Source organism: Dendrobates tinctorius, unplaced genomic scaffold, assembly GCF_039654945.1.
Source record: "Dendrobates tinctorius isolate UK_male_01 unplaced genomic scaffold, ASM3965494v1 ptg000155l, whole genome shotgun sequence".
Lineage (NCBI taxonomy): Eukaryota > Metazoa > Chordata > Amphibia > Anura > Dendrobatidae > Dendrobates > Dendrobates tinctorius.
Window position 1 is genome coordinate 23,810,457 of NW_027361822.1, and position 12,967 is coordinate 23,823,423.

General features: G+C 41.2%; 1 protein-coding gene across 1 annotated transcript; it reads right to left on the bottom strand.

Moving 5' to 3' along the window:
* Positions 1 to 2,748: 2,748 nt before the first annotated feature.
* On the bottom strand, positions 2,749 to 11,705 carry LOC141051022 (uncharacterized). The gene is made up of 2 exons (XM_073547814.1): positions 10,811 to 11,705; positions 2,749 to 5,575 (listed from the first exon to the last, which is right to left on the bottom strand). Exon 2 carries the CDS (start codon positions 5,567 to 5,569, stop codon positions 2,912 to 2,914), a length of 2,658 nt encoding a protein of 885 aa, XP_073403915.1. The 5' UTR covers positions 5,570 to 5,575; positions 10,811 to 11,705; the 3' UTR covers positions 2,749 to 2,911.
* Between the last annotated feature and the right edge of the window lie 1,262 nt (positions 11,706 to 12,967).

Genomic DNA, 12,967 nt, shown 5'->3' on the forward strand with positions numbered 1-12,967 from the left:
ACTCCTCTCTGAGTGTCTCTCCAACTGACTTTCTAATCCTTCCCACTCTTTTATGTATTCTAAACTCCACCTGCCTCCCAGCACGTTTTGTGTTCTAAGCAGGGAGCCACCAAAGGTGCTCTGCTACACTCCAAGCAGGGAGCCGTAATGTGGCTTTGCTGAACTACCGTGTTGTGTGGGATGCGAGTGTTGGAATGTGGTTAGAAGCCTCCAACTCACCTGGATGGTGGGGTACCACACCTCAGAAGGAGGTGCAGTACCTCTGTGGCAACTGAACCCTCAGGGGCGCCACATTCCCCCCGTTAAACACAGCACGTCCGCGGGCTGCAAATCAAACAAAGTTAACAAGACAGGAACATGCAAAATTTTGTAATGCAGAATAAACATTTCTTATACTAAACTTCCTAATATAGGAGGCACGGTTTCTTGAACGTTACAAACAAATTAACTGCCTAAATCTTAAATAATGCTACCTAATTTAAAGTGCTATATAAGCAAACTCAATATCAATTCACATTTGCTAGCAACACATCTTTCCACTATCTTTCACATTTTCCTCTTTTACTGTCTCTTCTAAACGTAGGATGACAACCGTGGATACCTGGTTTGTCACCTGTACTTTGATTCTATATTCACATCCTCAACATCTTTAATCAAAGTTCTGTAAACATTCACTATATTTCTTCTTTCAGTTATACTCTATAAAATCTGTCATTAAAACATCAGTTTCTATATTTCTGTCTCAAAAAATATATTAACCATTATCAGTAAGTGCTAAGGGTAGACACAAGTCTGAAAATGTCCTTAAAATGAGATAATTCTTCTAAGTGCTGGACACCGCTCCCAGCTGGGATCTCTTGCAGTGTCCTTAGTTGGAGCTATGCCCGTTACTCCTTATCCTTGAAAGGAGACCTATGTAAAACCAAGAGAGAGCACCTAAAGAGGTGCAAACTATTTACAAGCAGTTCTGCATCATACAGCGTCCATGATCTCCACAGTTCCAATAAGCAAAATAACGCTGCCAATCAAAAACTAGGCAACAAAAATAAGCAAGCAAACATAATGAACAAAACTGAAAAAGGCACAATGTTGCAAATACCCTGCTGGGTAACGAGAGTTAAAGTGAAGAGGCATCTTAACTAGTGATTGTCCCCTCCTGGGGTTTCTGGACTGGAACTGCTACCAATGGTGAGAAACGCATTTGCAGTCCTCAGGTACTCTTCCAGTGGAGTGAAACTTGCGGCTTTCCGTACTTTTGGCTGTGGGACTGGTACTGAAGTTATGTTGCACATAGGGGTAGGTACAAACACAGTCTTTTCAATAACGGTTGCTGCCGGGGTAGCAGGTGGCTGCTGCCCGTAGGTCTCTAGAAGATCCTCCGGGATCTGTCCAACGCCCACCGCACACCATCCCGCCAGTCCCCCGCGTCCAGCGAAGGTCACATAATCTCCCAGGCCCAGGTTCCCGGCAGGGTACCCCCCCAGGTGTGGCCCCACATCCCCCCTGCCAAAGAACAGATCGGAGACTCGGCCGGGACCACGGACGTAGCCAAATCCCCCCCACGGTCCACATTCAGCACGTGCCCCCAACCCGCTGAGTCACGGGGACTGCAGCGACCGGCACGGACCCGCTCCCCCCGGTCCAAGTCAGGGCCCAGCACAGCCAACCTGCGCCGCCCCCCCGCCCAGCCGGCGCATAGCCGCCCGGCACCCAGCCCAATTTTCCTCCCGTTCTTCCCGAGATCTATCCCGGTTCGTCGGGTACCGCTGCACAACCATTAGGGGTTCTGGTATTTTCCCCGGGGGACTGGCATCCCGGTCCCAGACCAGATCCAACGCGACCTGGCCATCCGTCGCGACTGCGGCACACCCCATGGCCCACCCAAGTGTAGGGGCACCAGACGTACCTGGAGCCACCTGGTGGTGTGGTCTCTGCTCCGGTGCAGGCATGGTGGCAGCGGGTGCTGTTTGGCGGGATGCCAGGGACGGCAGCGGAGCTAATGGCGGCTCCGGGTCCGCAGCGGTCTCTGGAGGGACCTGTGCGGCCGCGTCAGGTCCGGACGGAGGCTCTTCTTCCTCCGCTTTGGCTCCTAGGGCCTGGTACAACTCTGGTGGTGGCGGCTGTAGAAAAATATATATATATATATCTTCTTGCACGGTTGAGAATCAAAAGTAAAGGCATTGTTGAATTGAGGATAAAATAAATCTTGTTTTTAATTGTTCATTTCAAAAAGTGATTACAAAAATGAAGAAAAGTAAGTTCATGACATGCAATAATTATTTGAAGAGAAAACGAGCATTGTTCTTACATATAGTCTTGAGCAGCTGTCCGGGTGTTCGAGAGTCTCAAGGGATATGAGATCTCCTGAACAAGAGTTAGGCCGGCTTTATATACTATTCTGACCTATAAACTACAACCACATATGGTGGCTTGCCACTATGTTCATAACTTCTTCCATATTAAGTGAACCCTAGTTATTTTAAACAATATGCATACAGTTATTTATGCATTACCTTAGTCTGAGATATTTAAGCCTAAAGTCTGAGATCTTTAGAACCATTATCTCTAAATAGTCACATTTTGACAGCTTTGACTATTTTGACCTATACATTTGACAAGAGAGACAGCTGTGTGAGCCAAGGCACTCAGAATAAGTCAGTCACTTCTCTAAAGTAAGCAAAGCCTGTTAGCTAGATTCTGTATGAGAGAATTAATCCATATATTTTTTATTATAGAAATACTGATATTTTACAGTCCCCCCCTGATTATGATTTTAGACATATCATAATCAATCCTAACTCATTCTCTCACCATTCGTATCACATTCATTCTTTATTCTGAAAACCTTGTATCAACATCTGCCCTGAATGTCATCTGAATTTTCAAACCTATTGTAAAAACAAAAATTAGATCAGAGAGTTATATTTTTTCGTTTTAACATCTCTCTTAAAATATCATCTTCCTTTTTCATTTCTATCTTTATATTCTTATAAATACTCCTAATTTTACACATAATAATTATTTGATATATTATACACAGCAAAACTATGATAAATAAAATAACGATCGGATTAGACAATACATTTCCTGCTGCCATTTTCGCTGAAGACTGTGACCAACTAGTTACAGATTTTCCTAAATTTCTCCACCAAGATGAGCCTGACATACTCGTCCATTCATGTTCAATATCATTTAGATTACCTTGTTCATGTCTAAATACAATTTCAGCTTCTTTTAATTGTTTTGTCAGCAGATTTAATAAACCCTTGTCTTTCTTTATTTCATTTGTCCACAAATCCCAAGGGAATTTATTGACTTGTGACAAATTGAACTGGATCGGAAGGATTTTCAGACGTCTTGAGCTTATTGACGTAATATTAATACTTCCTTCCTTCTTTGTGAGAGTTTTAACATTTCCCTCAATACAATATAAACCCATTGTCAGATTTTCGACATGTACACAAGATGAGAAGAATGCAGAAACTGCTTCTTTTCCTGACATGACTTGGAAACAAGTTTTGTTAGCGCTTACTGGTGTCACCAAGTCATGTATCGTGTGGACATTCTCAACTCTGGCATGACAAGAAGTATGATTATGGAAACATGAATGATAAATGACTTTATCCTGTCCAGGTAGACACATTACCTTGGAAACAAAATTTAAGCATGACGAAATGTCTAATTGTTCAATGTTTGTACCATCAAATGCAAAATCTGTGTACTGCAATTGATAATGTAACAATTGTGTAGGACTGACAGGAATTCCCAGAACACCTATAGGAACCAGGGTTTCTTCTCTTCCTGACACTGGAATCAGTGATGTTCCTACACAAATGTTCTGTTCACATCCTAACCACTTATTTACCCACAAATCTGTATGGTTTAACGCAAAGTTATATTCTATGGGCAAATTTCTTATTAGCCCTAAAGGGGTAATTCCACTTTGTAAGGCTTGTGCAATCATTTTCAGATTGGTGGAATATTCAATCTGAATTTCTAGACATGTTTTGGCCACTTGAGATTCCTGTTCACTTTCCATTAAAGCTAAAGTAGCATCTTGAAGATGTGATACAGAAGATCCCAATACAGTAGCAGTGTTCAAAACCATCTTTTCAAGGACTTGATTCAAACTTTTCTGAATCTTTACCCCTTTTCCTCCAATATACCCAATATTTTCCAGATCTGATTTAAGTGTATGAATGTCCATAGTGTTAATTAAACTTCCTACTGTTCCTAATCCCCCCAAAATACCTTCTAACACTCCCCTCTTACTTCTAACCTGTGTTGAAGTTCTTTTCCCAAACCATTGTTCTATTCCCATCTCCATGTTAGTGAGATGTGGTTGACACTGGGGATATCTAGAAGAGATTTTCCAGTTAGACATGTTAAAGGTCCATACCATGGTCAGAAACACTCCATCTCGTAACAGAGGTTTAGTTTGGAACTGATTGATCTGAAAAGGAGTAGATGGTTGAAATCTTGTCTGTGTGCCTACATTATCTACTGCTGACCATATATTTACCTTTACATCTCTACATTGTTTGTAGTTATATTTCGTTAAAATGCAACATTGGTAAAGTCCAGAATCCTTAGGAGATGGATTATCTACAGAAAAAATAAAATCCTTATTTAACCATCTCACGTTACCGGATTGACCTCTGTGTATAACATTTGTTGGACCATTTGAAAAACTTCCCAAAAATGATTTATCTTTGGTCCATATTAACAAAGATTCTGAAGGTAGCTCTAACCTCGTGCTGCATTTTAGTAATAAAGGAGACATATTTTCTTGACTATATACTGCTTGTGGTGTAACCCTTACTTCTGGAGCTATAGTATTTGAAACTGTAAAAACTACAGATACCTGTACTTGTACTGGTTCTCTGGTTATCTGAAAATTCCATGTTTTTACCCAATCCTCGTCTCCTTCTGTAATAGAAAGAAATGCAGGATCTAAAACTTTCCCAAATAGTTGTGTCCTTAACCAAGCATCTGTCTTGGATGTTTCAACTTTCCCTTTTGCGATCATATCATTTGTAATGTCGCCTGACCACACAGCTTTCTCTTCACCTCTTATCTCTATATTCCAGAATAACACATCTGTAGGACTACATTCCCATGTGCCTGTCTTATTATTGTGGATATAATCTCCTTGTAACTGTGTGAACTTCGTCTTAGGTCCTGTGGCTGCATGTAATATTATGTCAGTGTCATGTATGAAGTGTAGCTCAATACAGCATTTTGCACCAAAACCCATGCAAATGTTTCCAGTAATATCTACTGAATCGTCCGGTATGTCCTCATCTATTAAGCTTTGTAGATTCGTTCCTCTTGGTTTCCTTGGATGTAAAGTTCCTTTGAAAAGTTCCTTCACTTCACTAGTATTTGTTCCATGGTGTGAAATATCTTCAGCGTAGATCACAGTTGAAACAGTACAAAACAGCAGAAATGTGATTCCCATCAGATAGTAGCTTTTCCTGGGAAATGTCTTTTCCTCCTGAAGGATTGGTGTTGAATCCCTTCCATCAAGGACGTGGAGTTTCGTATTCCAGTTCTTATTGGAATCCATTTCTTCCTAAAAGAAATGCAGTATCATTATTTTGCAATATACAGTTTGCATTGATCAACATGTACCCACAATTTTTGTTGTCTGCGGGTATTTTTAACCACCTTAGATGCTCGTTGCACAAGTATCATCACTTGTCCCATGGTTTCGATAATTTCAAAGGGACCTTCCCAATTACTTTCCCAAGGTCCATTCTTCCTGAAAGTTTTAATCATCACTAGAGCCCCTTTCTTGAATTTGGATACATATGGTGGCTCCATTCTCTGCATTCTTGATGCAGCATGTGGAAGAATCGTTTTCAAATTTTCCTGCAACAATTGCAACCATTTGGACCTTGCAACAGCATCTTTTTGTGGTGTAGACAAAAATGGTTCATGAGGAAAAATCAATGGCATTTTTCTTCCTGTCATCAGTTCAAAAGGAGTAAACTGAGTTGTGGCAGAGGTTGTTCCTCTTACACTCAACAGTACAAAAGGTACTGCATCAACCCAAGTATTGCCTTTGTCCAATAACATCTTGGCAATTCTGGATTTTATTGTTCTATTCATCCTTTCCACAATACCAGCAGACTGTGGATGGTAGGGTACATGAAACTGCTGTCGTACCCCTAGAATAGCACAAACGGCTTGCATGATTTTTCCTGTAAAGTGACTTCCTCGATCAGAGGTGATCATTCTTGGGATCCCCCAAGTACAAAAGACATGATTAACTAATGCTCTAGCTGTAGACAAAGCATCATCTTTCCTGACAGGTAAAATTTCAACCCACTTAGAAAAAACATCTACCACAACCAATGCATACCTGAGACCATTTTTACCTGATGGTAACGGTCCAATGTAGTTGATTTGTAACGTAGACCATGGACCATCTGCAGGTGCGATTCGGAGTAGTGGCGGTTTCTGTCCTTTTGGTCTTGGATTAATTTGGGCACAAATGAGACATGATTGAACAACACTTTGCACTGTCTCTTCCATCTTTTCCCAGTAAAATTTCTCTCTGAGAATGCCTAACAATTTTTGTTGGCCCAAATGACCCAAACTTTCATGATTGTATTTTGTGAACTCAACCTGTAGATGTCTTGGGACAACAGGACGCAACTCCCCGTTTAAGTCATGACACAAAACCCCGTTTTCACAAACAAAGGGAGGTTTTGGATCAACCCGGGAAGCAACAAGAGATGAGTCTTTTTCTTGTTCTTCCGCAAAAGAAGGGATATGCGTGTCTGTTCTTTGAACTGCTGAAACCTCGAGAGGTTCAGGTTCAAACACCTCTTCTCCTGTCAGGGCTGCCTCTTTGGCTAGCATATCTGCGGTTGCATTTCCAACAGATAATTCATCATCAGATTTTTTATGGGCCGGAACCTTGACAATAGCAAAACCATTAGGGTTTTTTGATGCTATCCTGAAAATTGTCTTCAGTGTGTCACTGTGAACAAGAGTCTTATTAGATGAATCTACATAGCCTCTTTTTTCCCAAACTGACAAGTAATCTGTCAGTGATCTTACAACATAAGAGCTATCGCTGTAGATCACAATGGGACACTGATCATCTGCTTCATTCAGCTGTAGTACCATTTTTACTGCTTCTAGCTCTGCTCTTTGAGCTGAAAAATGACTCGGTAATTTGTGCTTCACAACCTGTCCTCTTTTGGGATAAAAAATGGCATATCCTGAATAATAGTGCCCATCTGAATAGAATCTGGAACCATCTACAAAAATTGGTTCGTCTGTTACCTCTGCTTTCCGTCTGAAAAGTGATGGACTTGGATCCTGAAAAGACTGTAAACAATCATGAGTTTGTCCTTCATATTGCATCAGCTGAGGAAGAACATATTTGGCCTTGTAATCTACCTCAATTTGTTTGGGAGACAATGACAATAACCAATGAGCAAATCTCTGATGTGACACACCTGGGATATTATTCTCAAAGAGAAGTTTTAGTGTAGAGTGAGGAGTTTGCAAAATGATTTTGTTGAACCCGACAATATGTTCGGTTGCTTTGACTGCAAAGTAGACACCTACCAAGTGTCTTGCACAGGTCTCAAAACCTTTTTCAACAGGTGAGAGAAGTTTTGAAAAATAGCCCAAAATTCTCCACTCTTCTCCCTGTAATTGCAGCAATACAGCAGAAACAGATGTCTCTGAAGTGTGCACTTGTAAAGCAAATGGAGCCGAAGGATCTACTGTGGACAAAGCAGGTGCATTTTGTAAATTCATTTTCAATTGTTCAAATGAGGTTTGCTGTTCATCACCCCAAGGACCAAAGTAATCACTGTTTTCACCTTTCAAAAGATCATATAAAGATCTGGCCTTATCTGCAAAATTCTCAATGAAATCCCTTGAATAATTCATAAGACCTAAAAAATGTCTCAATGCCTTGTGTGATGTCGGAATTGGTAGGGAAGCAATTGCCTCAATTCTTTCCTGCAGTGGCTGCCTTTTTCCTGGACTCAACAGCACCCCTAAAAATCTGACCTCAGTCTGCATCAATTTGACCTTTTTGGTGTTCAATTTCAACCCTGCATCATGCAGCAACTCAAACAATTCTGTCAGAAGAGAAACATGTGTCTCTTTATCCTCTGTAGACAATAAAATATCATCCACATATTGCAGAATGCAATCAGGCCTCGAAAATCTGGATAATACCTTTGCCAATGCCTGATGAAAAACACTAGGTGACAAATGTGCTCCTTGAGGTAACCTGCAAAACAGATATTGCTCGTCCAAGAAAGTAAATGCAAACTTATACTGACAACTCTTTTCAAGAGGTATACTGAAAAAACCATTGCTAATGTCCAGTACAGAGAAGTATTTGGCCTTTGCATTTAACCTTGCCATCATGTCATGAGTATCTGCCACAATTGGTGCGACATTGGGTGTATGCTTATTGAACATCCGTAAATCCAATATCATTCGATAAGAACCATCAGATTTCAAAACACACCACAAAGGATTGTTACTTACAGAATTAGCCTTTCGGATAACACCTTGATCTAACAATTCCTGTATGATCTTTGACATAGAGTCAATTGATTCTGGAGGCAATTTATACTGACGCTGTGGCGGGGGATCACGCCCCTCCACATTCACGATAACGTCTTTCATTGTTCCAACCTGATTCCTGAACTGAGCCCAAAGAGAAGGAAAAAGCTGTACAATTTCTGTCAATACCTTGTCATCATTAGTGTCAGGCCACAAATGGTCAGATGACACCACATCATTCAAGCAAATACTTCCAACATGGCTATAATCATTAGGATCAATGACTACCGGTTTACAACCATTGGAATCTTTCCAGATCACTTGATTTCCTAGGTCAACTACCCATCCGAATTTCTGCATAAAATCTGTGCCAAGTATATTTTCAGAATCACGACAATACCAGATGTCAATTTCTGTTTTGAAAGAACTAGGTATTTCCAAAATCACATTGGGAACTAAGGTTGCTTTAGTTCCACCTTTTCCACTGAAACCGACAATTGTACAAACTGGTGAATCTGGGTTTAGCTTCAAATCCAGGTTTGTAACACTTAACTGAGCTCCTGTGTCAATAAGAAATACAACATTCTGGCCTGCTAAACTTACTTTGATAAATGGTCTTCCACAGTCATCCAATGTAACTCGAGTCACAAATTCCAATGGATGTGGTACAGGAATAGTCTGTGATTGTCAGAAAGATGAAGGAGATGGGAGAAGACCAGTGTCCTTTTTAAAAGACCTTGGAATTCTATCCCTTGACTCTGTTTCCTTCACTGTCATCTCTCTGATCTGTCTGATTAATGGTGCATATGGTGACTGTGTTTGTCTGTTGGCAGTATGAGCAGATGCAGATAATCGTAATGCAGGTGCGGAAGGTGTGTTGTATGATTTTGGCATGAGTCCGTTTTCCCTTCCAAGCTTACCTGTTCCTTGTGTACCCATCTCTGATTCTGCTCTCAAAAATTTCCTGCACTGCCACTTCAAGTGTCCAGGTATACCACAAAAATAACAATGGATATTGTTCCTTTGTGTAGTATTTTTACCTCTATGCTCAATGTGATCCCTGCTCTTGGAGAATACTGTGGCTCTAGGTTTCAGCTGACTGTCTTCCTTCTCATGAACTACCGCTATTTTAGCCTTGACCTGATTTTGTTTCATGGATCTCCTTATTCTGTCAATAAAAACTGTTGCTTCTTGCAATGATGGCTGAGTGTTAGCCAATTGCACTGAGGCAGGATCTAAGTACTTGAACTTCTTTACAAAAAATTTGATCATGGATGCTGGCTCTTCGTGAGGCCCGAGATCCATTACCATCCTATAGGCCTGTTCAAACTTTACCAAAAAAGAGAATGGGTCTTCAGAAATATTTGTTTGTAAACTCCCTAAAATATCAACTGTAGGCATGTCTTCTCCAGTTGTAAACAATACTAATTGTCTAAGTCTGTCTTCTTTTGTACTATGTGCCATTTCATTCTCATCATTTAATCTGGGTGTGGTCTGTAATCTTTTTCCCATATGTGAAGGTAACCAAACTTTGAATATTTTATTCTTTTGCTCATCATTCAGATTGTATTTGTCTGTGTTTGATTCAAAAGTGTCCGCATTATAAAAGGCATCCATCTTATCATTGTAATTTGGAATGTCTTTTACAATTTTCATTAACTGATCGTGTATTTTCAGATTAATGCGTGCTGCTCTGTCATGTAATTTTTTCCGTTGTAATTCTACTGCCTCTAATTCCTCTACTGAAGCATCTGGATTTTGCATATTTGGTACAAATGATGACGCAACACCCTGCTCCTGTTTACCTGTTGATCTTGTGTTAGCAGAAACCCTTTTTATATCTTGTCGTAATTTAGACAATAACTCTGTCCTGGTATCTATTTGATCTTCCAATTGTTCTATATGCTCTGACAAAATCAAACAATTTGGACAATCAAAGTAATCCCCGTCAGACTCTTGTGTGTCACCTGGTGTGTCAGTGTGATTAATGTCTTGTGTCACAATGCATGTTTTATAGGTGTTAGGTTCAGTTTTCTCAAAGACTAAGCTATTATACACATGGACTAGCTGCATAACATTCTGAAGTTTCCTTTGTAATTTTCTAACTGAGAAAAACCTTTTGTCAATTTTAACATTTTCTGCCTCACATTGATTATACAAACTAGACCATAATTGGGCATCCGTATGATTATGAACAAACTTGAAATCTATATTACTTTTCTTAGCATAATCATATATAAAATCCATTATATTTTTTTCTCACCTATTGAGAGTCTTTCCCGTCAATGGATGGTCCTCTGTGTCCTTATGCAATCCTCAGATCTCCGTCTGGATGAGACGCATGCAGCTCTTTACGATCCTCACCCGTCGTCTTCAGGTTCAGTGTGATCCTTTGTGCCGTGAAATAGTGGAATTCCTGAGGAAGCTTGTACAACAGGTGGTTTTTTAGCAGAGTTCGTGCTCCCCCCTTGCACAATCGAGGAAGGAATGCCAGCCAAAATTAGCACAAAAGATCAGTCTGGCTAAGGCTCGCCAAAATGTAGAAAAATATATATATATATATCTTCTTGCACGGTTGAGAATCAAAAGTAAAGGCAATGTTGAATTGAGGATAAAATAAATCTTGTTTTTAATTGTTCATTTCAAAAAGTGATTACAAAAATGAAGAAAAGTAAGTTCATGACATGCAATAATTATTTGAAGAGAAAACGAGCATTGTTCTTACATATAGTCTTGAGCAGCTGTCCGGGTGTTCGAGAGTCTCAAGGGATATGAGATCTCCTGAACAAGAGTTAGGCCGGCTTTATATACTATTCTGACCTATAAACTACAACCACATATGGTGGCTTGCCACTATGTTCATAACTTCTTCCATATTAAGTGAACCCTAGTTATTTTAAACAATATGCATACAGTTATTTATGCATTACCTTAGTCTGAGATATTTAAGCCTAAAGTCTGAGATCTTTAGAACCATTCATTATCTCTAAATAGTCACATTTTGACAGCTTTGACTATTTTGACCTATACATTTGACAAGAGAGACAGCTGTGTGAGCCAAGGCACTCAGAATAAGTCAGTCACTTCTCTAAAGTAAGCAAAGCCTGTTAGCTAGATTCTGTATGAGAGAATTAATCCATATATTTTTTATTATAGAAATACTGATATTTTACAGCGGCAGAGAGGGAACTATATGTGCTGCCGGTGGTATGGCAGCGGTCGCAAGGCCACGGAGTCTGCCTGGACAGGATCTGGTGCAGCAGCGCCGGGTACCGGTGTGGCGGGTACCGTGGGTGTAGGTCCTTCCTGGGCATGCTGCAGGTTCAAAGTCCATAGCGCTTCCTGCCTCAGTTTCAGGCTGCGCGTCAGCTGTCCTATTTCTTCCTCCAGCTGCTGGCGATTCATCTCGGACACTGGGTTGGAGCCTTTAGCCATGGCGCCAGGGAGATCCGGCATGACCTCCTTGCGCTCCGCATGCCTCCTCCCATCTCTCTCCAAAATGGCGTTCTGGCATTATTCTTCCTGCCTCGGCCCCTTTCCCGCCACTGGCTTCTGCCCCTCCTTCTTGGGGAGGTGTCTTCTTCCAGCGCCGCCATACCAAGCCAGTATACGAACCCCTCGGTGGGTGGGCCATGTCGCCGTTGCATAGTAATTCAGGCAGGGGAGGCCCAGGACAGTTTGCAGTCTTTTCTTAGGACCTCCCATGATGTCACGCCCTTCTTCAACGCGCCAGTGGCCATTTTTAGCATTCATTTTACAGTCTAAATTGGGTCTTCTGCACATTCTCAAAAGTCTTAAGTCCAACAAATCCTAGGCACACAGAACCTGATGGCATCGGGTCTCATCATCCTGTTCGTAACGCCTAGTTGGGTCGCCCTCCCAGGGCTGTGGGGTACTCGGTACTGGGCCAGTGTCAGGGGGATGTGTCACAGCGGCAGTGACCTGGTCCGTGGCCCTGGGCGCCCAAGTAATAAGGGAGATTGAATGGTGGTTTGTAGTTAATGGAATAGTTCATAGAATCATAGAATGGTAGAGTTGGAAGGGACCTCCTGGGCCGTCTGGTCCAACCCCCTGCTCAAAGCAGGATTCGCTAAATCATCCCAGTTAGATGTCTGTCCAGCCTCTGTTTGAAGACTTCCATTGAAGGAGAACTCACCACTTCTCGTGGCAGCCTGTTCCACTCATTGATCACTCTAACTGTCAAAAAGTTTTTTCTAATATCTAATCTGTGTCTCCTCCCATTCAGCTTCATCCCATTGCTTCTAGTCTTTCCTTGTGCAAATGAGAATAAAGTTGATCCTTCTACAATGTGACAGCCCTTTAGATATTTGTAGACAGCTATTAAGTCTCCTCTCAGTCTTCTCTTTTGCAAACTAAACATTCCCAAATCCTGCAACCTTTCCTCATAAGACAGGGTTTG

Bases quoted from the DNA above. Each gene is read 5' to 3' on its own strand.
- LOC141051022 (XM_073547814.1), bottom strand. From the start codon at position 5,569: ATGGATTCCAATAAGAACTGGAATACGAAACTCCACGTCCTTGATGGA.